General features: G+C 41.0%; 1 protein-coding gene across 1 annotated transcript in view; it reads left to right on the top strand.

Annotated features, from left to right (window-relative positions):
• The first annotated feature begins 1,359 nt into the window (after positions 1-1,359).
• CDH16 (cadherin 16) overlaps positions 1,360-27,758 on the top strand; it is a 61,910-nt gene continuing 35,511 nt past the window's right edge. The window contains exons 1-7 of the mRNA XM_077831079.1: positions 1,360-1,388; positions 10,442-10,499; positions 14,059-14,145; positions 16,721-16,861; positions 18,790-18,928; positions 22,374-22,532; positions 26,171-26,367. Of these exons, the coding sequence (XP_077687205.1) occupies positions 1,360-1,388; positions 10,442-10,499; positions 14,059-14,145; positions 16,721-16,861; positions 18,790-18,928; positions 22,374-22,532; positions 26,171-26,367 (810 nt within the window). The remainder of the gene's footprint in view (positions 1,389-10,441; positions 10,500-14,058; positions 14,146-16,720; positions 16,862-18,789; positions 18,929-22,373; positions 22,533-26,170; positions 26,368-27,758) is intronic.

The following is a 27,758-nucleotide window of genomic DNA, read 5'->3' on the forward strand; positions in this document are numbered from 1 at the left end:
ACGAAACCCCTGCCCTAAAGAGCTTACAATATAAGAGCTAATGTGGACATGATACCACAGTGACAGGCAGCAGCAGAAGAGCCTGACAGAATGTGGCCTGAACTGAGCTTCATGCTGAACTAAAAGGTATCCAAAGGGGTACATTAAGTTACTTCTATGTCCTCTCTTCCACCTTGCCCCCCAAATCCCAAGTCTGCCTGGCAGATGGGCTAAACTCCAGTGTAAAATGGAGCCACCTCAAGTAGGGTTGTCACCTTTCTAATGGCTGGTAACCAGACTCCTGAGGCCTTGCCACCTGCTCCGCTTTCCCCTCCCAGATAAAAAAACTGGACATCAGGTCTTGTCACATGGCACCTGGACACAAGCCGAAACCCAGACTTTCCAGGTGAAAACTAGAAAACAGCTGGCAACCCGAACCTCAAGACTGTGCTACTTTACACCTGATATGACCGGTGATCCCTGGCTGCTAAACTCCCGCCTGGGAACCCAGGCAAAGGATATGCTGGTCGTACTGCGTCCTAAGAGAAAGCCAGCATAAGAGCCACTATATTAACCCTACACCACTGGAGAATTTGTCTGAGAAGCAGGGAATTCTCTACTAGACAGTTAAACTTGCTAGGAGACCGCTTAGCACTGCTGGAGTGGTCACTGCTTTGTAAACGTTCTTGGAATGTCCCACTTTAAAAAAACAACAACAACAAACAGTTCTTTTGTTTCTTTTTTCACAGTTAAGTTAGTACGCAGTTTTTAAATGTTCAAATAAATGGGGTGCAGAGATCAAATTAATATTAAATTCAAGGAATAAGGGGCAGTGGTCAAGCCAATAACAGCTCCTGCAGAACACCATCTCATTCAATGCACATTTTGCCAGACACACACATTCACCGGATAGCTAAGTCAGTCATGCATGCATAACACAACCTACCTTTACTACAAGGCACAGCTAATTAAATGTCAGATCGAAAACTGAAATGGATAAATCCCCGAAAGGATATAGTATGGAAACACTCAACAACACACCCTTAATCCTAATGATCCCCAATGTTTCCTTTGCACTAACATTCATCTTGAATTATCAGTCATGATTAAGGCCCAGTCCTGCTCCCAATTAAATCAATGACAAGACTCTCATGCTTTTATGGGAGTTTAAAAGAGAAGGTATGCTGTTTTCTAAAAATTCCATGAATTCCCAAAATACTAACAGATTTGTGATGAACAATTTCATACTCAGCTTTTGGAAAATGAGCTGTAAATTAAATGCGCAGTTAACCTCTAGGGATCCTAGTTAGTGATTGGTACATTTTTAATTATAAAGTAAATAATTAACTACCAGGCCTTTATTATTTCACTCTCAATATTATGTTCTGCCCTTCAAGGAACATGATGAGGTAAGGAGCACTTTCCTTTTATCAAGAAAAGCATGGAATAGGTTAGATTTTTCATCCCGCTGCCAAGATTAAGAGCTAGATTGTGAACTCCTTACTCACGCTGGTCCCACTGAAGGGATGTGTGTCCCCAACTTGCCAACGGTAAGGCAATCGTAGTCTGGCCTTCTGAAAGTGACCCCTAAAGCTAGCAGTTTTGCTTGGATTTTAGGTTCTGAAGCGTCTTGTTTTGCAAACATGCTAACAAAGTATTAAAGTGGGGATGTGATGGCGAGCAAACGTCAAACAGAAAAAAAAACAAACCTGCTGACAATTTTTGGAAGGGGTGGAAACTATGTGACTATTGTAAAAGGCAAGTTACTATTCTGGGCATAAGCTTCAGATCTTTCTTGAGTAAAGGTTTTGAACATTTACTATATTAACAAACCAATATTGTTAGTCTGATTTTAATGATTTTATAAGTGTTTGTGCTTTAGGGTTTTTGTTTTGCATTAGATGTGATTTGTTGAGGTGGCAAACTAATAAGAAATCAAAGCTAAGGTTATTTAAATTTTAAAAAATCACATTTGTTTTAACTGGAATTTTTCTTTTAATGACTTTTCTCAGAGCTCTGGGTGTTAAACACAAAAATGGTGAAATTAGACAAATATGCTGAGGGCACGTTAGAGATTTAAGGGGAAAAATACATAAAAAACGTCAGGGGCTAATCTTGGGAAGTGCTGAGCCCCTGCAACTCTGACTGGAGTCAATAGCAGTCAGGGGTGCTCAGCAGCTCTTAGGATTTGACCCCATATGACCAAATGCAAGGGCAAACCAGCCCACAGTCCCTTGCCTGAGTAACCTGACTGAGCACTGGGTAACCAGGGGGGGCGGGCGGAAGGGGAGGGGGAGAGTGACAACAGACATGGTATGTGGGGGCTATGACAACCTGATGTGTCCACGCAGGAGATGGACTCAAGTGTCCATGCAGCAATCAGCCTTCTGGCTTCACCCCAGCCCCAGAGATATTGTTTCATGGACAGGGAAGGAACAAGAGGACCAATAGGCAGTAGAATACCCCTCTGAAGGCAATCAGTCAGGGGTATAAGACGACCGCAGACTCCCCTGTTCCCAACACCATATTCAAAAATATACAGCCTTGGTCCCAGTCCAGGGCAGAGGTTACTTTCTTCTGCTAACCCATGGAGCGGGCTTGGATACACACGGAGCTTGCTTGGGTTGGGGACAGGAAATAAAAGGGTGGCTTGCATTAATGCCTTGCCCTTGAGCTACTCCCAGCAGGCACTGGTCCCCTTTGCCCCACCCTCATGCACCCACTGAAGGATTCATCAGTCTGGAGTGCAGCTGCTTTATACAGTTATAAGGAGCTTATCTATCCCTTACTGCTGCATAAGCCAGGGTCTGGATTTAGCTCAGACAAATGATGGGAGCTTTGACTGAGAGCAAGCGAATGAGGGGGCTTGATGTTGCCAGATAATTTTTTTCTTCACAGCGTCATGCATTGCGGGAGGTTTCCTATACTGCGTATTTCAAAGGGCCCCCTAAGAAACAACAAGCTATTTTTAATTCACTGATTGCAAGGCTCATTTTCCAAACAGGCAGGATAGAGGTTTAACTAAGACTCAATGGGTTACTAACATCCATTTCAGGGAACAAATTCCAGATCAGGTTTGTAAACCTTTGTGATGAAGTTTAGGCCTCTTCCTAGACTTTACCTTGAATTCATCTTTAGGGGGTTGTGAGGAAAGCTGTCAAAACCGTACAAACATCTTCAACATTTTACATGACCCTGAATGTGGCTTGTTAGGGTCACTGGGTGCATAATGGACTAAGTAGATGTAGAGCATTTTAATTTTCCTGTTTCTTTCAACTTTACATTTTTCCACAAGGATGAACAAGAAAGAGCTCAGCTAAAATCATAATATTACTTACTCTTTTAACATCATTATCTGGGCAGTGACAGGGAAAGGAATAACCTTATTTCAAAATGTATGCCCCTACCCTGCAGCTCCTTACTCCTGTGAGTAGTGCTCATGCAAGTAATCTCATTGAAGTAATTGACCAAACCCTGCTTCTAGTAAAACCAGGGTAATCAGTGGATTTAGGTCCTGATCCTGGAAAGACAAAAACATGCTTAACCTTATGCACTGTATCAATGGGACTACCCACTGTGCGTGAAGTTAAACGTGTTTAAATCTTTTCAGGTTTAGGGCTGTACTCATGCTGTGCAATGGGGTAACCGAAAGCAGCATTTGGCCTAATGAGGCAGTTTGTGTAAGTAGCACTCTTGTGACTATATGGGTATGTTTGCAGGACCAGGCATTATATTTTGACCTGGAATAAAACCAAAACCTGCAGGTATCAGTCTGGGGAAAGTCTGAACAAGGCTAGGATACTTCATTTTTTACCCCTGTCCTGCGTCACCAAATTGCTGCTTTTATTTTACCCTAATCCTTTTTTATGGGGGTGTGGAAAGGGGAGGATTTATCAGGTACACATCACCAGGACAAGGAGGAGAACTTAAAATTAATCTATACCAAATTAAACATTGTTTCTCAGAATATTCACTGCAAATATAGTTCTGCATGGTACATTAAAATAGTTAAAAAATCATGAAGAAATAGTTAAATCATCAACTCAGCAAATGAATGTAATGGGGGACTGAACTTTACAAAGGAGAACTAGGCCATGATTCAACATTAGGGGAGTCAGGGTTGCCAACTCTCCCTATTTTTTCAGGAGTCTGGCAATACATGATGGTTTCCTTCAAGCCCCAGCTCCTGGAAACAAGTGATTTGTGAGACACACAGCTTTCTAGGCCTATGGATGCAGAGAAAAGCATGAAAATGTGACTTGAATGAACCTCAAAAGGTGCAAAAAACCCCAATCCCCTCCCTCACACAATCACAATTACTCTTAGACATACCAAAATAAATAAATAATTTGAATCTCATAATATTTTGGTTCCTGACTCATGATTTTTAAACATTTGGGGTTGGCAACACTGAGGATTTTTGCAATAATTAGTAGAAAGTGTCCATTTTCACTAGAGAGAAAATAAACTCAGTTAATAAAAAGAACTAGATAAATTCATAGAGGATAGGTCTGTTAATGGCTATTAGCCGGGATGGGCAGGGACAGTGGGCCTAGCCTCTGTTTGCCAGTAGCTGGGAAACGGGCAATGGGATGGATCACTTGATGATTGCCTGTTCTGTTCATTCCCTCTGGGGCACCTGGATTTGGCCACTGTCGGAAGACAGGATACTGGGCTAGATGGACCTTTGGTCTGACCCAGTATGGCCGTTCTTATGTTCTTTAATTCACTGCTGTTCCAAATTACACCAGAGTAAATCAAGAGGGACCCTGTCGACTTCAGAGTAGAATTTGGTCTACATTTTTTTTTCTCCTTACACCCAAACCTTCCTTTATTAACTCTTCACAGTGATTCAGTACATTATGAAGTGTACCAGTTGCGCTTCATTAGGAGAGAGGACAACCTATGGTAGACCTAAATTGGATCTTAGGGCATCACCAATGTTCTAACTGGAGAGATGGTTATGTTCTCACTCACTACCATTTGGAAAAAGAAAGGAAAGAAAAGTTTGACAGAGCTGCAGTATATCACACACTCTTTCCCTATTTTGAGGTCTGGGTTTTGCTTTCATTTATGTAAATTATTGACAGATATTGATTTATGAAGATTTTAGAGATTTTATGGTATAAAGTAATCCCATATCATTTAGAATTTTGTCCCAGGTGTGTATATATCTGCCCTCACCTCTAGGGTCGCCCCTCACGCCTGGGCACCATGTTTCAGGGAACTTTGTTTCTTATACCACTTATACCTCAGTGGGCACTTCCTTGGCTCTAATGGCCAGTCCCAGCCACTGTCTTCTCCTCACTCCCTCTATAGGAGTTCTGTAGCTCAGCCCTCTGGCCAAGTCACACAACAATGTACTCCCCATCTGGGGTAACAAAAAAGATCCAACTTAAAGTCCAAATCAAATGCTCAGACTAATCGTTCTTCTGCCCTACTCAGGTACCACTGAAGTCCTGGGCTTCTCCACCCCTTTTCCTGGCCCCTGCAGAGCCTCTCTTATCTTGCTTCTTCCCCAGCTGCTTCCCTTTGCCAGGGACTCCAGCAGTTTACCTTTGATGATCTCCCCACTTCATTTAGGACCCATCACAGAGTTCCCCACAGGAACCTACTCTGATCCCTGTGAGTCTTTCTCTCCTTTGGCAGGCCCTGTGGGTGACAGCCTGACTATCTCAGGGTATTCCTGAGCTCCCATCTCTGTTTAAACAGTGCTCACGCTGCTTCAGCACCACTTACTGGGGTCATCCTTTCTAATTCAGCACCATTACACCCAGCTGGGACCACTAATTAGCTCTTATTTTGCTAGCTCACAAGTGAGGGATAGCTGCTAAATCATGGGCAAAGCTGAGCTCAGCTTGCCTTAAAGGGCTGGCAAGCCATGACAGGGACCAATGATGAAAAAATAAAGTATGTAAAATCCTGGCCTCTTTGTAGCTAGTGAGTGTTTTGCCTTAATTTCAGTGGGGCCAGAACATCACCCAATGATCCTATATTTTCCTTGCAGTCCCAGATGTAATAAAACCTGATTTTGCATTCCTTGCAGGATTGGGTGTATTCAATCTCAAAGCCCTTTTTAGGGGGAGGGAGTTGTGAAAATGAGGAAAGAGATGAACTTATGAATAGGAAGCATCTGTTACTTCTTCTTGCTCTGTGTTTTGGACAAGAATGTTTTGACAGATGCATGCACCCAAACAGAGCAACCCAGAAAATGAACCCAGCAAAGATTTGTTGATTAGTTTTGTTGCAGCAATCTTGAATATTTGAATGATCTAAATATGAAACTATGTTTCTATGTCTAGTAGAAAAACAAAAACTACTGTAAAGCTCGTTCACCTGCACATCTACCAATGTGATATATGCCATCATGTGCCAGCAATGCCCCTCTGCCATGTACATTGGTCAAACTGGACAGTCTCTACGTAAAAGAATAAATGGACACAAATCAGATGTCAAGAATTATAACATTCAAAAACCAGTCAGAGAACACTTCAGTCTCTTTGGTCACTCGATTACAGACCTAAAAGTGGCAATACTTCAACAAAAAAACTTCAGAAACAGACTCCAATGAGAGACTGCTGAATTGGAATTAATTTGCAAACTGGATACAATTAACTTAGGCTTGACTAAAGTCTGGGAGTGGATGTGTCATTACACAAAGTAAAACTATTTCCCCATGTTTATTTCCCCCTCCCCCCACTGTTCCTCACATGTTCTTGTCAACTGCTGGAAATGGCCCACCTTGATTATCACTACAAAAGGTCCCCTCTCCCTCCCCCCCCGGCTCTTCTGCTGGTAATAGCTCACCTTAACTCTTGTTACAGTGTGTAGGGTAAACCCATTGTTTCATGTTCTCTGTGTATATAACATCTCCCCACTCTATTTTCCACTGCATGCATCCGATGAAGTGAGCTGTAGCTCACGAAAGCTTATGCTCAAATAAATTTGTTAGTCTCTAAGGTGCCACAAGTACTCCTTTTCTTTTTGTAAAGCTCTTGGCTTTATTTGATTAAAAATGGAAACTAAGGCCACAATCCTGCAAAGATGTACCATATGCACTGCTTAACTTTACTCACATGAATAGTCCCACTGAATTCAACAGCACTATGCATGTGAGTAAAGTTATGTCTAAGTGTTTGCAGGACCAGGACATACCAAGCTACCATTTACTGAACAACCAAAAAATCCAAACTAAAATTAACATGCAAAAGAATTTAATTTGACCTGATCCGGCAAACACTTACACGGGTGTTTAACTTTACTTATATAAGAGTCAATAGTACTTAAATTAAAGCACATGAGTTAGGGTTTTGCTGGATTAGTGCCCTTGTGATTAATTTTGTTATCAGCTTGTTCTTTCTCTTTTGGCATTACTCTTCTCAGTGTTCAATCCAATATTCCTTCCCTGATAAATAATAGATTTAAAGGCATCAGGAAACAGGGATCGAATAATCACTTACCTTGTCCAGTACACATATAAAAACAGAAGAAATTAAAATGATTCATCTGCTGTTGGGTTTGGTGCCCTGTACCCTGGGAACTGTCAACTATTTTAAAATATTGTACATCAGGGATACAAATACACCAAGTTTCTCACACTGAGCCGAACAGCAAATCACAACTGGCTTTTGAAGAATCATTTCCCCCCCCCTGCTTTTTATTCCCTTGCTGTTTGTCTTTTAATAAACTTAAACATTTTATTAAGCCCAAATGTCCTAGACAGGATACTGGGCTGGATGGACCTTTGGTCTGACCCAGTATGGCCATTCTTATGTTCTTATGTTCTTAATAGTGGGTTTATTTGTGGATAAGAAATGTATTTGTTATTCATAATTATTTTGTTATTTTAATATTTGATATTTCTAACATGTGTAGAATAAGAACAACTTGGTTACACCCTGCAACCCCTTTATCTTTCTTGGAGGTAACTGAGAATTGGGCTCAATCTGTCCAATTTGTGCCCACAGTACCATCACTTAATCTACCTTAAGGGCTATTATGCTATAACAATCTTGCACATTAGCATTCCAACCTCACTAGCAATACCAGCCTCCCTTGTTAGCTGAGATTCCTTATAAGTATTTACCCTCTTTCAAATATTTCTGTTTAGCAATATTCAAGGTTTAGAACACTGAAAATATTAACGTGTTATCTTTACATTAGATTAAAACTCCCAGCCTTGGAAGGAGGCAAAACTTTTTAGAAACCACAAATAAGAGCTTAGAAATCCTGGCACCCTTGTTTTGATGTTTGTTTGTTTTGGTATTTGTTTGTTTTTTTGTTTTTGTTTTGGTCTTCTGCTGAATTTTTGGCTTGAGGGTCTGCAAGTAAATTAATGTGAAACATGAGCAGTGTATTTAAGGCAGGTTGAGCTTGTGTGAGCCAGTATTTTCCTGAAGTGAATTAACCTAGCATAGTAAGAGGCCTACTACCAGCTCAAGTTATTTGGATTCAGGGAGAGAGAAAATAAGCATACTGTAGGATTATGTTAAAGGTGACCTACAGAAGAAAAAATGCGTTTGTGCCTCTTTTTGATTCTTTATGTTGCATAAAGAAGGCTTGAAAGTTTTTTTAAAAATTTTCTGCTTTGTATTTTTTCATTAGAAACATCAGGAATATTAAGTCTTGGTTTTGGTTTATCTACTACTTAATTCTTTGGAGTTGAGTAGGAGCTTTCTCAGTTGTCCTTTGAAGGAGAAGACACTAGTTAACAAAGAGAGCTTTCCTCCCAAGTGTTTGCAAGAATTTCGAGTTAAATAGGTGTTAATAAAACGAAGAAAACAATTTTTAAACAGCCTGACTAAAAATCCCTTCTCTGTTAAATTGCTCAGGGTTCAGTCTTGTGAAGTTATAATCCAACTAGTTCTCCAGTCATACAAGTAGCATTCCAGCAAAGACAGGGAATCAAGACCTATTTCTGCTGTGAAAAGCAAAGAAGAAAAAAGTGCTTTAAGAACTCCTTTCAAGTCTTCTTTAAACAACAGAAAGACGCAACAAGGGCACAACTATATTTTAACCTCTTTGTAGGTCCTTTAAAATACATCGACACACAAAACAATAATAAAGCACAAGGCCAAAATTCCATTGTTTTAAGTGACCAAACAAAAAAGGGCTAATTTAAGAGCTTTCTAGCAAGATACTTCCTTTACAATGGTTTGTCTTGGGGTATCAAACCATTGTGTTGCGCTTCTGATGATCCATTCTTTGGCTGAACCTCACCAAAACAAAAAAGTGTTGCGGACATCAAGCTTATTTTAAATAGTTAAAGAAACAAAAATCTTTCAGTGAAGCTTTGAGTAATCAGAAGTATAGGGGCCAGATGGCCAGCACATCCACTGGCACTGGACTGGGGGTCCTGGGTTCTGTTACTGGTTTTGCCACTGACCTGTTGGGTGATCTGGAGTGAGTCACTTCACTTCGCTGTTTGCCCTCCCACCCATTATCATCTCTGCAGCATCTTCTGGGCAGGAACTATCTCTCGCTATGTATTTGTGCTCTACCTAGCATCAGGGATTAATTTGTCCTGAGGCTTGCCGGGGCTCAGCCCTGGCCCCTCTTTTCATGCTGGGCACAGCTCCGGAACCTCTTCCATCAGTGGCATTTAGTAAGGCATGCAATTCTACACTGCATGCAAGGCGTGACCTTGCACTTACGGTGAGTGCGAGGTCATGTGATGCGGAGGATGCCATTTTGTTTCGCTTAAGCCCTGGCACTTCTTTCTTTACACATAAGCATTACCTAACACAACAGGCCCCCTTGGATTTGGGCCTCTCAGCCCTGCGAAAATAACAGCAGCAGCAACAACAGAACCTACTATGATGTCACTGACTGAAATCTGACTTGGGTCAGCACAGATTGAAAGTCATTACTAACTGAATGAAATAGGTTTGGTGGTCTTGAAAGGTGTCAGCATCACAAAAGTCACTGTAACAAGTGCAATGCTTGTTGGCAGTCCCAGAGAGGGGGCTTAGGACTGCCCTCTTTCCTGTGGGGGTGGTCCATGCAGGGCCAGGCTGAGAGGCATTGACAGTAATTTGTGGGGAGCTTGCTTTAATTCTGCTAGCTCTGAAACTCTTCTGTGGTTAGGTGCAGAGCTTCGTACTCCAGTCATATCAACATACATTCAAACATTTAATGGATAATCATAGATAGATTTAATACATAACTTCAAAAATGGGAGTGACCAGCTGTATCATATAGTACCTTCTATTACATTAGAAACATCTGCCAGTTCTACATTAGATGCTATGCAATCTACATATTTCCCGGTCAGGTCCTGTGTATTTCTAGGTCCCTGACTTTATTTCAAATGGGCTCAGATATGTATTATAACCATGTTTCACCATATCAATTTTATCTTGCTATGTGATTGCAGAGGCAAAACAGAGAATTTAAGTCAGGGGGGAAAAAAGATTGTTTCTTAAGTGAATTCCAACATGTGGTTTCTTTCATTTAACTTTAGGGTGTCTAAATGCATGTTTCCTGTCTGGCTACTGATTGTCTGCTCTTCTGTTATTCAAGTGAGTGATATATTTTACACGTCGTGCTTGTATTGCATATTAGGTTTCTATGAACATTCATGCATTGCTTATGTTAATAACTTTACTATGGTACGTACTGCAAGACTCCATATACTAAATAACCTAGAAGTCAGACAATAAAAGGCACTTATAACAGAATGAATGTAAACTAGTACAATATTCTATCATAAAGTATCAGATATAGTTCTTAAGGACAAAGAGGAAAGCAATATTAAACTCCAAAATTAACATTTATATACGTCAATTAAATAAAACAACAACTTTTAGCTTTAAGAACAATTTTGTAATTCCCCACCCATCCACTCCCCATTGTTTCTAAACTCCTATGATGCAAAGTGCAGGGTAGATTTCTTATGCCATAAATCTGGGCTGTGCCTTTTAATAAGAGAAGAAACAGAAATTAGATTCTTTATTACTGGGTCTAGAGACATTTCTGGCTCGGCAACACCTATTGGGGCTGATTCTGACCTTGCTTACCAATGTAAGGCCCCAGTTCAGCAAAATCTTAAGCATATGACTAACTTTAAGTACAGGAGCTGTCCCACATGACTAGTCCCCCTATTCATGTGCTTAAAGTTAAACACATACTTAACAATCTTGCTGAATCAGGTCTCAGTTAGGAGCTACCCACTCAGTCAAGTTTACACTGAGGTAAGTTAGATCAGATGAAGTGTGCAGGGCCTGATTCTTCACTGTCGTGCACCTAGTGAAGCCATTGTACAAAGTGGGTGTAAAATGCTACCAAATCAGAAATATTGCACTCAGGTGTAAATGGCTACATGTAACCCACACGCCTCCTGGGTGTGGAGTTCTGTCCCATCTAGTGGCACCAAGATCACTTAGAAAGAGACAGAGAGATTAATGAGTCTGCTCTACAGCCTTAGCTATCAGGCACATGGCTTTTAGCTCATGCAGTAGAGGCTCATGCATTTAGCTTACAGGGCCCAGGTTCGATCCCACCTGACGATGACTAGGGTCTGTTGGTATTACAAGTGGGGGCTTGTCTGGGATTTCAACTGGGAAGTCTCTGAAGCTCGGCATGTGCTTCCTCAGCTAGGGGAAGTATGTAACCCACACACCTCCAGAGTGTGGCATTCTGTCCCATCTAGTGACAATGAGACCACTTAGAGAGAGAGATTAATGAGTCTCTTCTACAGCCTTAGCTAACAGCCATATGGCTTTTAGCTCATGCATTTAGTTCCAGAGGTCCCAGGTTTGATCCCGCCCACTGACAACAGGGGTGTGTCGGTATTACATACACAAGATGCAATGCAGCAGAAGATGTGACCCAGAGAGCTTAGTTCTGGATATGCAGCAGTATCTATAACAAAAAAAAAAGTCCTAATTGTGAAGCCTACCGAACACATCTTCCAACACAACTCTTATCCACGCCTATAAATGCTGAAGCCATAGCTTCTCATCATTGCCACATTTACCAACTCATGAAGTTGGTTATGGCTGGGTGGATGGTTTGGGAAGGACTGGAATCCAGTCTCACCAGAACAGGCTGAGTGCTAAACAATAGCAAACTGAACCCAAACTTCCATGAATTTGGGGTTAGCAACCATAATGTTACAGTGCTGTATTGTGATGTGATGTTGTTTGGCCCATGATATTATGACACAAATCTCCCCATATTACTGGCTCGGAAGAACCCTTAGCTTTGCAAACACTATTTGTGGGGCATGGGAAGAAGTTTAATTTGAACCTATTCCTGAAGCATATTGTGAACTGCCACACGTGTATACATCATGAGCGGAGGAGCTAAATATGATTATGAATGCTTTGAACACAATAAATCCATAATGCATTTGACCAAGGTGCACTTACTAATGCATCTGTTGTATAATTATGTAGAAAGAGAACAAGTTGATAAGGGAAATGACACAACAAGAGTAGAGAAGTATGGACACAAGTACGAAACACTGCAGGAGGTTAATGATGTAGAGTTTATAGAGGTTAAAATAAATCTCTCTTACACACATACTGACAAAACATATTCTCTCTCTCTCTCTCACACACACACACATGCACTTCCAATGGAAGAATATTTACTTCACTGACATCTCTTGATGTTAGGTATTGATATCTAGACATTAGTACCAAAGAGACACATGCTTGGTGACTTCTTCCCATCTCTAGTTATTAGTACTTCTGTGTTCAGCAGGAAATGTTCTGTGTGTTTGTGAAGGGTTATAAGAGCGGTCCCTGCCTACTCAAGGCTTTCTTTCCCTCTCATAATTTAGATGAGGATTTTTTTATATTACTGTTCTGTGAATCATTTGTACTTTTTTGGATTTTTTTGTAATACATTCACCATCCATTAGAGTAGCAGTGTACATTACAATACAGTTCTCTGAGATTCAAGATTTGGCTATACCTTTTATGTCTCTGTATTAGAATAATGAGCAGTAATAGTGTATATTCCTTTCTCAGTTTCTATTGCATATATAATTTGTTAATTCTAATTATCAAATAAATAAAAGGGTGTTACTTGTGATTTCAGTTTCTGTAGGATGGCATATACTCTATGTACACACACACACAGATTATAAAACACACATATGGACCCAACTTCACAGAGAAATTTTATACTGAAGACACTGCTACACCAGTACTGAGAAACAATGCTACGCATAGCAAGGAGTTCTGATGACATCATATTAACTAAACAGACTGAGCAAGGTGTGTTTATAGCCATATTCAGAGTTTTCCTGTTTTGCATTTTATATAAGATGGAATCCATGAAGTCTGTAAAATACAACAAAGGAAAAGTCGTGTACAAGGCTACTCTGACATCTGTCAATCTAGGCATTATATTCATCATCATGATAGCTGACAGCTCTGACAATGAAGAGGTCTTCAAAACATTTATTGTGGTATATTGAGGACTGTGTTGCAATTGCAAGCTACCACTTTAAGGGCAGGGGAGGAGGAGAGAAGCAGTTTCTGGTTCTGTTGTCAGGCTAGGGAGCTAGGATCATAGTGACCAAAAGCTAATACTAAGAGGTGTTGAGAGCACACAGCTCCACTGATTTCAATGGAAGTTGTGGGCTCTCAGCACCTTTCAAAATCAGGTCCTATATGAGAACCTATTACCTTATCCTACTTGCTGCTAGAAGCAGGTTGAACCTTGGCTGAGACTAGCTGTTCTGTGTCAGGCCGCTGACAGTGACCATAAAGGAAGATGGATATGTAATAGGGTGGTCTATTTAGTTTGTTAACTTATAGCAAAATGATTGCCATTTCCATATCAGCTTCACATCTCTTATGAGCAGAGATGGATTAGAGTAACACCTTACAGACACTGCATTCACATTTATTCTCACTGAGGACACTGAACCCCATACTAATCTCTTTACACTGGTGTAAATCCAGAGTAACTCCACTAACTTCTATGGAGTCACATTGGTGTCAATGAGATCAGAATCTGGGCCATGATCTTAAAGCAAGGGACATGTTGTCAGGAGAAAAATTAAATTAAGAAATATTTTCATTTGCTTTTGACAAAACTAAGAGGCTAAATCCTCTTTCACAGGTTTTCCACTGTTTTCCCACTGGCAGTGAAGAACACATTGAGGTACCTGAAAATTATGGTGGTTCATTCCCACTGTATCTGAAGAAGGTAGGAATCTAAATACTGTTTTATACAACCAACAAGGTGACAAATGGTAAAATACTTTAAACTTGAGCTAAAGACCTAATCAAGATTTCATTGGCCTGATCCTCATGTTCATTAGTGAAAATCTGGACTATCTCCACCAAAATTAATGGAGTCATGCCGGGGCAAAACTGGCATGACGAAGAGGAGAGTCAGACTACTATGCCCTCTACCAATGGGCCATTGTATAATAGAACCTTTTTGCTATATATAGAAAAGTCAATTTAACTCTTTGTTTTCTGTCTGCTTTCTAATCCCTACTAGCTCTCTTCCATCCTCAGAGTATCCAGGAAACACAGGAGACAGCCATTGTCATGATATAAATATATATTGAATTGAATATATTTGTTTTTGGCAATCTGTTTTTTGCTCCATAGTGATTAACTATTTCAGCCATGTCTTGTGTTAGTGAAGTGGTTTGAAATTGGGAGTTCAATGTGAACAATAAAAGGGAAAGATTTGATTCATTTTAATTTGCCTAAAGAGCAGAGAACTCAATAATAGAAATTTTCTATTTTTTTGTTGTTAATTTTATGAAAAAAAAATGTTAAAATTTCCCATGGAAATGTCTAAATTTTTAGCAAAAAATAAAAAACTGAAAATGTTTCAACTAAAAAACAAGGGGTTGAAAGCTTGCATAATGTTTGATGAAGATAAAAAACGCTGACCCGAATCTGTAAGTAAACACCATTTACTGTAGTCACTCAGGTTAAATGTGTATTTTAAATAATCCAATGCCATATAGATATTCTTCTGATTAATGGATTCCAAAAAGTCATTCCCTAGAAATGGGGAAAAGACAAAACTGTATAAGAAAATAAAAAGCTAAGTAATTTTAACACAAAAGTCAGAGAGCGCTTTACTGAAACAAAACAGGACCAGAAACTATCACTGATAGTTGCATTTGTTTTTTTTTAATTCATAATAACCTGTTTGAATTCAATAATTGATCTCTGTTAGAATAGCATTTTCTTTCATAGTCACAAGCACCATCTGCCATTTAATAAGTGTTTTCTGTGACTCAGTCTGTACTTAAATTGACTTCAAGCCATTTTATGGCTGCTGTTCTCTGCACCACCAACTAGGACGCTTTAAAGTCAGCTTTGATAGTCAGTAAAGATAAAGCCAGTATCAGCACAAAAATATGGGTATTTCCAGGCCTGAATCTTTGGTGACAAAGAACTACTTTGTCGATAGTAACAGCAGTACCACTTTCCAGAGCTGGTACCTTCTAAGGGCATGGACACATGGATTGGTGCCAGGGACAGAGACATTTTTAAAAATAAAAATATTAAGGGTCATATTTTCAGAGGGCCTGAAAAAATAAGCCTTGCATGTGCAACATGTAATGGTCATGGGGCTGTCTGAGTGCTCAACTGTCCAGTTGTGTGTGCAAATTCAAGTTTTATGCATGCAAATGGATATGCCTGCAAATATTTGTAGGCATATTTTGAAGACTGAAAATCTGTCCCCCAATTTTTATCAGAATAATTAGAGAATAATAAACTCATTATCTTATTGTGTGTCAAGATGCCTCCTCCTTGAAAAAACTTACAAAATGTACTTGTTTCTTGAAGCATTCGAGCTAATCCTGAATTTCCTACTTAGGCAAAATGTCCCCTAAAGTCACTGGATGTTTTGCCTGAGTAAGTAAAGAAAGAATGAGGCCCTTAGTGACTGGACTCTGGGTTTATCTGTGTATTATTCTTGTTTGTATCTTCAGATTTTAAGCCCTGCATTTTGAGATCTATGGATGAAAAGTGCTATATAAGAGCTAAATATTATTGTTCTTCTTGAGACAGGGGTTTATTTGTTCGACACAGATCAGCTGTTGCACAGTGCCATGTCCATGTGCAGCTCTATATAAAGAATAAGAATTTGTAGTAGTACCAGAACAGGAGCCAAAAAGCAAAAGAAATTAAAAACTAATATTAATTTAAAACCATGCAACTGTTTAACATCGTCCCCCAGCCAGAATCCCCATCTGACTAGTGTGAATTTGCAAATGAGGATTGCTCTGGGTCCATGGTGGGGAAGGCCATTCCTGGATACATGTCGAGTGTTGGGCTACACAAGAGCTCCCCTGTCAGAAGAGCAGAGCCTTCTTCATTTGCATCATTCCCCAGTGTGCCCCTCTGCCTTTCCGACTTGCTAGCTCACCACAGCCTCCCATTTTGAAAGTGGAACCTGGGGATTCAAAACTCTCCCAGATACAAATGTCACTTCCAGATGACAATACTCTCTTGGTATCCAGTGGTAAAAGACCTCCCCAACTTCTGCCTGCCCCACAGATGTGTTGTGCTATTTGGGCCATATGGAGTGGTGAACTTCCATGAGTATCCGTGGAATCTGAGCATGAACTAAGAAGAATTAATGGCCCTTGGTGGCCAGCTATTAAAAATGGCAGGCATCACGGTTTGAGTATTAGTATCTGTGAACCCCAAATGGAAAATAACATGCATCTATTAGGAGTAAAATGTTTTCTCCCCTTTTGCTTTGCACTAAAATACTCCCTTGATTACCTGATTTCCAACTTCAGATAAACATCACGCTCAATGGCCAGGCTGACATTCAGTTGGCTGGAAATGAAGAAGGCCTATTTGGAATAGATCCAGAGTCTGGCATTCTGTACGTCAATAGACCGCTGGACCGGGAGAAACAAGCTTTCTACACCCTTCAGGTATGGCACATTCCAATGGCACAAGCCCCATCTCATCTCACTGCCCTACTACACATCCCCCAGCTGTCTAATACCATTAATGCCATTTGTTCTGTTGGCAGTAAATATTGCCAGACACCAAAAGGAAAAAACTCAAGGACAAATTCCTAAGACCTTCCCTCAGTTTTTATTCAGCCCTTACACTGGCAAACTCCCATGGAAATAAACAGAAGCTATGGGTGCTCTCAGCCCCTCTGAAATCATTTAGGCCATTCATTTAGGTGCCTAAATTTGAATTAAATAACTAATGGCCCTGGACTTGGGGGCCGAGACTGAGTTCCTCCTTGTTTCTGACTCCATGAGGGTCTGTCACTCTTCTTTGAATCCATTTACAGAATAAATGCATTAAATCTAGTCTGCTCCAGTTGATTCAGCATTTACACAAAGTAAAGCTTATGTACAGAGTCCTGTTTACACACTGAGCCTTACAAAACTGCATTAGCGCACTGTGCATTAATACATTTATTACTGGCGCAGTGAGTTTACTTTGTACCACCTTTTACAGCTGTTTGGGCCAGATCTGATGGGTTACTGAGCACCTGTTGAGAACTGACAACCTCCACTGAGTTCTACAGAAGTTACAGTAGCTCAGCACCATGTCTAGCCTTTCCTAAGAAACCATCTGGGCTGCTTCCAGCTGGTTCTTCCTGGCCCAATCCCCTTCTCTCTAACATGTGCTGTGCTCCTAACATGAGTTTTTATTTATCCTTCTTCAGATTCATCAAAAGTATCTAACATCCCTCACTGCTGTTCTAATCCCTCAACCCTGATCCAGAGACCTCCTCCCAGTGTGGCTGATGCATAAGCCTGTTTTCTGTAGGGCAGAGAATGTACTTTTTCCCACGCAGGGGTTTGGTGATGTAAATGTGTATTTGTGACAAGCTGAAGTTAGACAATCATTTCAATAGACTGCCCAGCAGTAAAAGAGCTGGGCTGTTTTCTGCATATGAAATGGGAATGCCATTTAATACAGATATCAGGATGTCTGTCCACACAGCCTTCTTTCTGGACAACCCACAGGGCCAGATTGTGGCTAGCCCTGTCTGGGTGCAGAAGAGGGTGCAAGAAACTCTCTCCCATTGTTCACCTAGTCAGGGACAACCACAGTCCCCAAACTTGTGCTTCCTGAGGGGCTGTTAGCACTAGTGACAGTGGTGCAAAATACCTTGAAAGGCCTGGGGAACATGGAGTGAAGGCAAGGCCGTGCTCCCCTTCCCCTTCTGCACTGGCTGGGGACCTAAGTCAACAGAAGAGCAGTGTATACTGCATCCTCACAAAAAGAAGTACAGCAGCTGTCTCCGATCAACCTCTCCCCACAGCCTCCAGAGGCATATTGTCTATGTCAGCACTGAGCCAGAGGTCACCATTCTTTATCATATAAACCTCTATGTTATGTTTTGTTTCTTTCTGTTGCATTTTGAGTATTGCCCTCTACTGGATAGAATGAGAACTGGTCTGAGTGTCATAGACCCCATACTGCTAATAGCTAATGGAGATTCTCCTTCAGTTCAAGTGCTAGTAGCCTGTGCCTTCAGTGCAGGAGTATTTCGGTCCAATCCCCACTGCTGCAATGAAGTCAGAGGTGGCCACAATGAGCATCACATTTGTCACTAAGAAATCATAGCTGGCTGGTGTATACACAGGGTATATTAATCTTACTGTCATGTGACAACAGTAAAGAATCACAACTTTCTTCTAACACTGAACAAGGAACTTTAAATAAACCTACTCTAGTTTCCCACTGCTTCTGCCTAGAACCTTCCTCAGCACCCCTCCCTCTTGGCTTCACGTTACAGATTTACAGAAACAGTACACATACCCTCACACTAACCTTAAAAGGCAGCATGTGCAAATGAGTACTACTGAAGTACGTGTTCTTTTAAAATCAGGTGACTGTAAAAGATGAAGAGAAGCAGCTGGTTTTTAACCCTGTAACCATAACAATAGCAGTAAAAGATGAAAATGACAACATGCCAGTCTTGACTGAGGATATGTTCCCTGGAATTCTTAGCAAAGGGACAAAGCAAGGTAACAGTGACCTCCCTGACTCCTGTCTGTTAAGATCTGTTTCATTGTTACTTTCCTCCGCCACTTGACTCATGCCAAGGTCTTTATACACTGCGTGTGCTAATCTTTGTACATTTGATGAAATGTTCCATTTTTAAGACCATCCATTTATATAAATTGTATCATGTTTGTATTAGAAACAACTCAGAGATTATCTGCTCTCTGAGGACGAGGGAGCTAGAGGGAAAATGAACAAGTACAAAATGGCTTCCCTCCTTAGAGATAACCATAACCATACGTGTGGATGTGAGAAGCTAAGTGCCTTTCTCTTTGGGATTAGCACATTCTTTTTATTTGCCATTTGGCCGATATATATGCAGTAAACAAGAGAGAAAATATAGAAACCATGTGACTGCTTGTTCCATAGCCTTTTGCACAGGGCTGCTGTGTAGTTGCTTTCAGATGTCAGTACAAAGCTTCCTGATCACTGATGCTCAGTAGTGAAATGTCAGGGAGGAGATAAGCAGGCTAAAAGGAGCCTATCTTAGAAGCTAGACTGTTCTATCATTAGTTTTATAGATAAACTTCACAACGTATTTTTAAACAACAAACGTTATTGTCTAGCTGAGCATAAAGTCATAAAGAGAACATTTTTAAAATGGAACCCAAGGTAATTTTAGGGCTTTCCTGCAGGGAGTCAGAAAGTTTGACATGGTTAAGCCATCAACTTAATCTGCCTATGCATCTAACTCCTAGTGTCAACAAAGACCTTTTAATGTGATCTACACTATCAGAAACACAGAGAAAGGTTTCCTGAAAATTTACTTCCTCCAAAGTCAGGCACCTCAGTGAAATGAGATATCTTCCAAGAGATACATCATGATGGCATGAGATGACAAGGGGCTGGACTAGATGACCTCTTGAAGTTCCTTCTAGCCCTAAATTTCTATGATTCTATGAAACAGGGGCCAAACTCAGCTCTCATAGACACTAGTGCAACCCCACCTTGGCTCAGCATCTCCACTGAGTACATGCAAGTTGCACTGGGACATCTCATGAGCTGTGATACCTTGTGGTAGACGTTGAGGTACTTTGTGCTTACAGCCTCTCAACTGATGATCTCAACGTGCTTCGCAAACATTAAACCTCACAGCTCCCCTGTGGAAGAGCTGAGTGAAACCAAGACACAGTGGGTAAGTGTCCCAGATCAGGCACCTTGAACTGAGGTATCCAACATTAGTGGACACTTCTGAACACTTAGGCCTAAATTGCTCGCCCAGCACCACAGAGAGGGCCAAGATCAGAAAAGATGAGTAAGTGAGTTCCCCTTACACGAACAGACTCCATTAGCACTACCTACATTCACTCTACTGAGGCCAAAGTAGGAGTAACCCCCACCCTACTTTAACTTATGGTTCTGGCTCCTCGGTGCATAAGGATTGGTCTTGAGAAGATTTTTTTTTAAAAAAATAAATTTTAAGCTTCAAGTGGTGACAGGGCAAGTTGTATTTTAACATTAGCCGGTTGAGGTGAACCCCAAAGGGGGAGTTTATGGGTCGCTTCTATCTGCTAATGTGTGTTAAAATACACCTTGTCCTTTCTACAGTAAAGTTTAAAAGGGTGTTTGGTAACATGTTTTAAAAAACACCGCTCATCCTTGCCTAACATACCCTAAGAGGATCTAGGGTAAACACTGAGGTGGTTCTCCACTGACTTTACCCCCTGCAAATTGAGAGCAAAGGGGGTGTAAAAAAGCTCCCATCTAAGAAAGGCAGCATTTTATGCTAATACAGGTGTCAGTCAGGACACCAGCTAAGAGGCAGTGGTACTTACACTACTGAAAATCAGCTGTAGCTCCATTGAACTCCATTGGCTTATATTGCTGTAAAGCAGGTGTAAATAAGAGGAGAATAAGGCCCTTAATTAATAATATAATTTCTTTGTCTTAAATCTGTAGTTGCCTTAAGTGTGACAGCTTCCTCAATGCATTCATTTGGGTTGCTTTGGTTGTGTTGCTTTGTATCATATCCCAGGAGGGGATTCTTGACAGCAGCATTCTTTGTATTGTAGAATGTTATAAAAAGTTTGGAGTGCATTTCCATATGATTGCGAGAGACATGGAAGCAATCTCATGCCGCAGTAACAGGTTTCATAGTGTGAAGACTAAATGAGTTTTAATGGGTACTTGTCATATGCTACAATTTGTCACAAAAACTGAGGACTGAGGAAAACAGGCAGAGAACTAAACTACTGCAATCCGAATGCATTACTGGCATTTAACCAAACAGCACTTTCCTGGTTCTACTTTCTCATTTTTATTAGTCCAACTGTTAACCCTTATGCTACTATAGTTTCCCCCACTACACGGTAACAGGAACATAGCAGAAGTATAGAGTCAGATAGCTTGCACCGTTCATCCCCGGGAATGATCCTTAAAGACATTATTGGACCATCATTATGACTTATCCAGGAAGGGAGCTAGGTCAGTGGGCAGGAGCTTGGGTCTCTGTCAATGTCTGTCTGTGTTTGTTAACCCGCCAAATGACTGTGATGACAGTGTGACATCAGCACTTTATGAATACTGATTGTATAATCCATGAACCAATTCCTGCTCTCCACTCTCTGTATTACCCCACTTACACAAGGGGTAAAATCAGGGCAGAACTTGGCTCTAGTTTGACCACTGCTTAAAGATAGTCAGCTCTGGTGTTTTTGAGTCAGGCCTCAAAAAGAATGCGATTGTCTTAAAAATCACAAGATTAAAAATAAAATAATAATAAATAATAATACTGGGTGTGTGCAGGGTTATATTTGCCTTCCAGTTTCTGAGCCTTTAGGGTGCACTTAGGTCACATTTTCAAACTTGTCTTGGCCACCATGCATGCTAGACATTTTATTTTTTCCCCACTGAAAGCTGAGAGTCTCACCTGATCAAACGCTTCCAGGGGTCGGTGCTTTAAGAAAAACACCAACTACAGTGTGGGCTGGAAACACAGAACCTGTAAAACAGGGATCCTAAGGAATGTTGTGAGGTTTAACTCATTGGTTGTACAGCACTCCAAGTGCCTTGTGTAGAAGGTGCTACATAACTGCAAAGCATTTATTATTCCAGCTCATATATGGTAGCCATCTGAAGGATCCATGGGATTTAAAATCTTAATTGATGTAAGTTTACAAAAGAAATTATTATACTAGCGTGAATACCCAAAGCCAGGTTAAATAAAGCAACGGAGGGGAAGTTACACACACTATACTTACGCTGTCACCTTCACATGAAAAAAAAGTAATTCATGTATAAAATGTCTATAGTCACAACACAGTTAAATTGGTTATAGATGGCAAGAGTCAAGCTAAGGAAGGAGAATTGAAATTCTGCGACAGAAAGCATTTTTCATGTTGAATTAAAATGTTTTTTTAGATAAACCATTGTGCCACCAAACCCAACCTGTGATCTTTCTAAATCCAGGAACGTCTTTCATGAGTGTCAGTGCTATTGACTTGGATGACCCTTCCACACCAAATGCTGATCTACGGTATAAAATCCTCACTCAGACTCCAAGCCAACCCTCAGAGAATATGTTCCAGGTAGATTCAAGGACAGGGGGTATTTCATTATCTGCAGAAGGTAAGATACCGCTGGGTAGCTTTGTCCTTTGTATTGAAGTGTCTGAATAATTCCGGTCCTTAAGGTTGAAGGGCCCGAGGTCAGTTGCCTCCTTTTGTGTGCACACATGTGGAAAGCAAGCAGGCACTCCTTTTGAGAGCTGGCACCTACGTTGTTTATGTACCAATAGGCCGGAAAGCCTCATTGGATATGCAAGGCTATTTCAGACTGGAAAGCCTCATTGGATATGCAAGGCTATTTCACACATAACTCACGCCGCTGATAAGGCTTCTGGATAGTCAAATTTCTACACAATGGAAAAGTAACAGAGTGCAATATCCACTCCATGATGGAACTCCTTGTAAAATTTTTATATATTACATTTCCACGAGCTTCCACTACCTTTGACAAAGTAGGGAAGCCCCTTCCAAGAGTCTCTGCCAAAACTCTGATTCAGATTTTTAAATCATCTAAATAATGCCAATCTAATCCGATCACATTACTCATTTTAGTATCACTTCATCATAACCTCCAAATTGAGTAGATCATCTACTATCCTGGGTGGAATCCCTGCTTTTGGCTTCCAGTTGCCTTTCAACTGTGCCACCAGACTACCCAGATATATTGCCGTACTGTACGAAACTATTTAATCACACAGATTTCTACCTGGCTTGTGATTAAAATGCTTTCTGCATGGAACCAGGTTTTATTTTGTACTAGATTTTTCTGAAGCTGCAGATTATAAAATACAGCTGAGCACTTAAACATTGTTATCCTTGAAAAATACAGCCAGTTGCTTTGTGTACACCCACATACTGCATGACCGGTAATGACAGGCTGTACTCTTGGTTTTGTAGTGCAATGAACGGTCCTTTAGAAATTCACTTTGTGCACATACCAGCAGTCATCATGAACTGGATGAAACAGGCTACAAAGACTAAGCCCATGTGAATGTAACAGTCAGAAAAATCAGGAAAGTGCAGCTAAATTAAGTCAATACAAATGGAGAGGGGATTAAATCAATCTTTACAGCTTTTTTAAACCCATAATTTGATTCATGGCACAAATTGTACCTAACCTATTATTTGATATCAATGGGGAGTAGGGAACCAAATGGCTTAAGAGAAAAATAACTCTTGTAAAAAGCCTAGAAGAAAATGGAATAATATTAAATGTTGGCAAAGAGAAGTCCTTAATAGGTTAAATGTCTACTGCTCCCCCACATCAGAATACCTAGCTTTAAAGTTTTTTCATTCCATGCTACAACAGCTGAAGAAGGAATCTCCTTGTGTGGGTTTCAATGGATATTACTCTTAGCAGGTCCTGCTGGCTTAGACTTTCCTTTTTTTTCTAACTGCCATGTGTTGTAGAATATTGTCTAACCAAAGAGACTATTTCCATGATTTTAATTAAAGTATGAAGATAGCTTATTATAGAGCAAAATTCCCTCAAAATACAGGAATAAATATAGCAGCAAGTAGAAAATAACAAAAATAAGAAAGAGATAGTCGGGCCAGATTTACAGAGGCCTGCATGAGCAAAGGTACAATTGTTTCAACAACACATACAAATGTTTGCATCAGAACTGCTTAAGAAGCTGCAATAGCTGGTCATTTGTGCACAGCGTTACTGAAGTAGTACAGTGAATGCACATCATTTAGGTGTTCAAATGCAAGACCTAGGTCTGAAAACCAGGCCCTAGTTGTACTTATTACTTTTAGTTTTACATTTTCAAATGCTAGACAGGAGTTGCTACTGTATGTAAAGTGCACTTGAAAGCAAACCCAAGGCTAGATAGTAGCTCTGTTTCCATGAGACTGGGGTTCAAGAGCTGCCTTGAAAAATAGTGAGGGGTCATCTCTGAGGAGAGCTCTTGTCTGCATCTTAGATCAAAGCTAAAGGTCACAGGGGCAGTCAGGAAACATAGAGACCAACCATGGAGATTTGTTTGCTTGACTTATGTCTGAGCTCTGTTTTAATTAGACTAATCAAAATGTGCGTATTGAGTCCAGCAGCAAACCCATAATGAGGCAGGGTCAGCTAACCTGAGGCTGAAAGCCATATGGAGGTATCTATTCAAGCACTGTTCCCAAAGTGTCTGAAATACATTTTATAGGGAATTGACTTTTATTGTGCTAAAAAGAGTTTAGTTATGGAACACAGCCACCTTAAACAGAGACCAGGGGAAGCAGGCTGAGGAACCCAGACTTCCATTTTATTTATTTATTTGACTCCTGGTCCTATTCTTTTTCCTACTGAAAAAGCAACCTGAGATAAGCCTTAGGGCCTCTGGTGTGGGGCAAGGTGCTGCCTCTGCCTCTCCCCAGGACCCCTAACAGTCCTGCTCCTTGGAGTCACAGCCTGCTTCACTCAAGCACTCAGGGGCAGCCCTTTCAAGTATTGGCTGGTTTTGGTTGGGATCACTTGTGGGTTTAGACCCTCATGTCCAACTTGACAGAGTTGTAGGGCAGGAAGGGCTGTTTAAAGTAAATCTGGGGGCCCGTGCAAAGCCGGCCCCTACTAAAAGGCCCAAAAGTCAATGTGTGAACTTCTCCTCCCCTACCTGCTCCATACTTCCCAGCAAGGGAGACTCATTTGCACATAGACTGGGATGGTGGTAAGGTAATAACAGATGGGTTCGGATCTGGAGTGTGGGTGTGTGAAGGGAGTTAGGGAAGGAGGAAATGGTGGTTTTCTTTTAAAGAAGAATAATGGGGGGAAACGTGTGACACACTCCAGCCAGGGCTGCACTATAGTGAGAAACATCCTGAAGTTATTCCCCCACAAAGCTGTTGGTCAGCATGAAGCAAATTGGCATCAACCCCTTTCAGCACTAGAGTGTGAGCAGCAAACATCACACCAATGGATGGTGGGGGCCAAAGGCCCTAGGACCCAACATAGCTCAAGATGTGGCAGCACTGGGTGAATGGGCCCTAGTGACCGGGAACAGGATAGTCCTAATGAGAGCCACTGGAAACCTTTTACCCTGACTTTCTGCAATGGGATGAAGTCATGTGCTACATCGCACACGGCACCGTCAGTCTGTCATGGGAAATTTGTGGAACACATTGCAGGTAAGTGATGGAAAATTTAGATGGAAAATTAGGCCCGGCCCTGAGCAGAATAGGTGAGTCACCTTGAATTCTTCCCTGGCTCCAACTCTCGTTTTTCCCTGTCACCTACCTCCCTGCCACATCCCTCCCCAGGGAGTTCAAATGCATCATCTCCCTCCCTTGGCAGGTTCTTCTACAGTCTGCGGCTCTTGTATGGTCTGCCCCAGGCAGTACGGCTTCCTGTGGCTTTCAGCAGCAGAAACCACCTCTGAGAGAAGATTTAACAGAAAGTATCCCACCACTACCAGCAACAAAAGCTATCAGGGATACAGTGTACTTACCGCTTACCACCTGCAGGGGAAGCAGAGGTGGCACTTCTACCCCTGACTTTGTGGCAATGGCGAAGCTGAAGTTAGTGTTCTGTGAGTTATGGGGGGAGGGATATAGAAAGTCACGAAATCCCGACCCCCACTGCAAACTAACTGGCCTAATCGTTTGGCCTAACCTACCAAAGAAGAGGGGACAGTTTTCATGTCCCCTGTCCTGTTTTCATGTTTCTGATGAAGGATATAAAGATGTCTTTGACAAGATTCTCTTTATTTGCAGGTAGCTCTTTGCTAGACTCATCCCAGGTCAGCAATTATAAACTAGTTGTGCAAGTCAAAGACCTGGGAAATCAGTCTCTGGGATATCGTGCATTAGCGAACATTGAAATTGCAGTTGTGGAGAACACCTGGATAACCCCAAGTCCCGTTCTCCTTCAAGAACACCTAAATGTGACTTATCCAAATAAAATTTCAAAGGTGAGTCAAGGGAGCAGATTTTTCAAATTCATGTTACTTGGCTGAATTAACATCACACCCCTTAGAACTATTTCTGAGAGCTCTCCTGAATTAGTAGGATAGACTTTGATCCTCAGACTCTTATGCATGTGAGCAACCTTGGGTATATGAATAGTCCCATTAAACTCAATATTACTACTTACATGTGTACTTACAGACTGCAGCCATGGAGTGTAGCTTCCTTATGAAAGGATTGTTATGGTCAGAAATCTAAAAAGCCAAAGTAAACCAGAATGGCAGCAGGCTGAGTTTAATTGGGAGTATAGTACTGAAAAGGGTTATTCCGTGATCTTAAAGTGATGACTGATGGATGTGTGCTTCCTCCATGCCATAGTATTAAACACCCATTGGTTTTTCAGACTGCCATATCTATTTATCAAAGTGTCAAAGCTCAACACCAGTGTTTGCCATTCATACCTCTACACACACAATAGCTGATATCACTGTTGGATTGCCCCAACTTTCTTCATCCAAACCTGCCTGATTTCCTGTAAAGCTCTCCCCATTCCAGCAATGCTAGAAATGCAGCACTGTTGCTGTGTAATGTACGGACAGAAACCTGCTGTTGCTCTGTTTACTGGAACTCTGAAGGGAATCCCTCAGGAATGAACAGAAGAAGAGGGTAAAAAAAGTTGCTTAAAATAACATTCTTATTTTAAACACTGCTCACAGACTGCACTGTCTCTCCCACTCGCCTCTGGTGGTTAGTCAAGAAATGCAGTAAGGGAGCTTTCCGCCACAAAACTCCATGTACATAGTTTATAGAGTCATACGGGCTAAGAAGCATGAAATCTAAACAAAGTCATCCAAGAAACATTAGTGCTAGCATAAATAAATGGATGTTTAAATTAGAATAAGGCCTCCATAATGGCTTCTCCCCTGTTATTTTGAGACTTGATGAAGCATTACACACATCCCGTTTCTAAGAGTTACCATTCCACTTTCTCCTTGTTAGGAACTGTTCTGCACCCATGGAGCTGAAAGGGTTTATGCTTGTAAAAACAACTGACAGGTAATATTTTACCAGGGCTGTGCAGTCTAAACAAAAGTGTTTTTAGCTACAACATTTCTGTGGCAACAGTAAAAAATTGCTCTGAGTTTGCTTGTCCACTTTCCCTTATAATATCTGGCCTAAGACTGTTTATCACTTTTTGCTGGTATGATATTGCAGATCTTTGTAGCTCTAGTAATTTAATTTTGGATTTAAATCAATCTGAAGTGATTTAACTTTCAGTCTGCTAAAGGATGCCAGGCAAATCTTACGCTGATTTGATTTCGCTTTGGCTTGAGAGGATGTACAGATTATACCATAGAACTACAAGGAAACCTGTCCAAAAGTTTTCAAAGAATTT

This window comes from Eretmochelys imbricata, chromosome 12 (assembly GCF_965152235.1).
Source record: "Eretmochelys imbricata isolate rEreImb1 chromosome 12, rEreImb1.hap1, whole genome shotgun sequence".
Lineage (NCBI taxonomy): Eukaryota > Metazoa > Chordata > Testudines > Cheloniidae > Eretmochelys > Eretmochelys imbricata.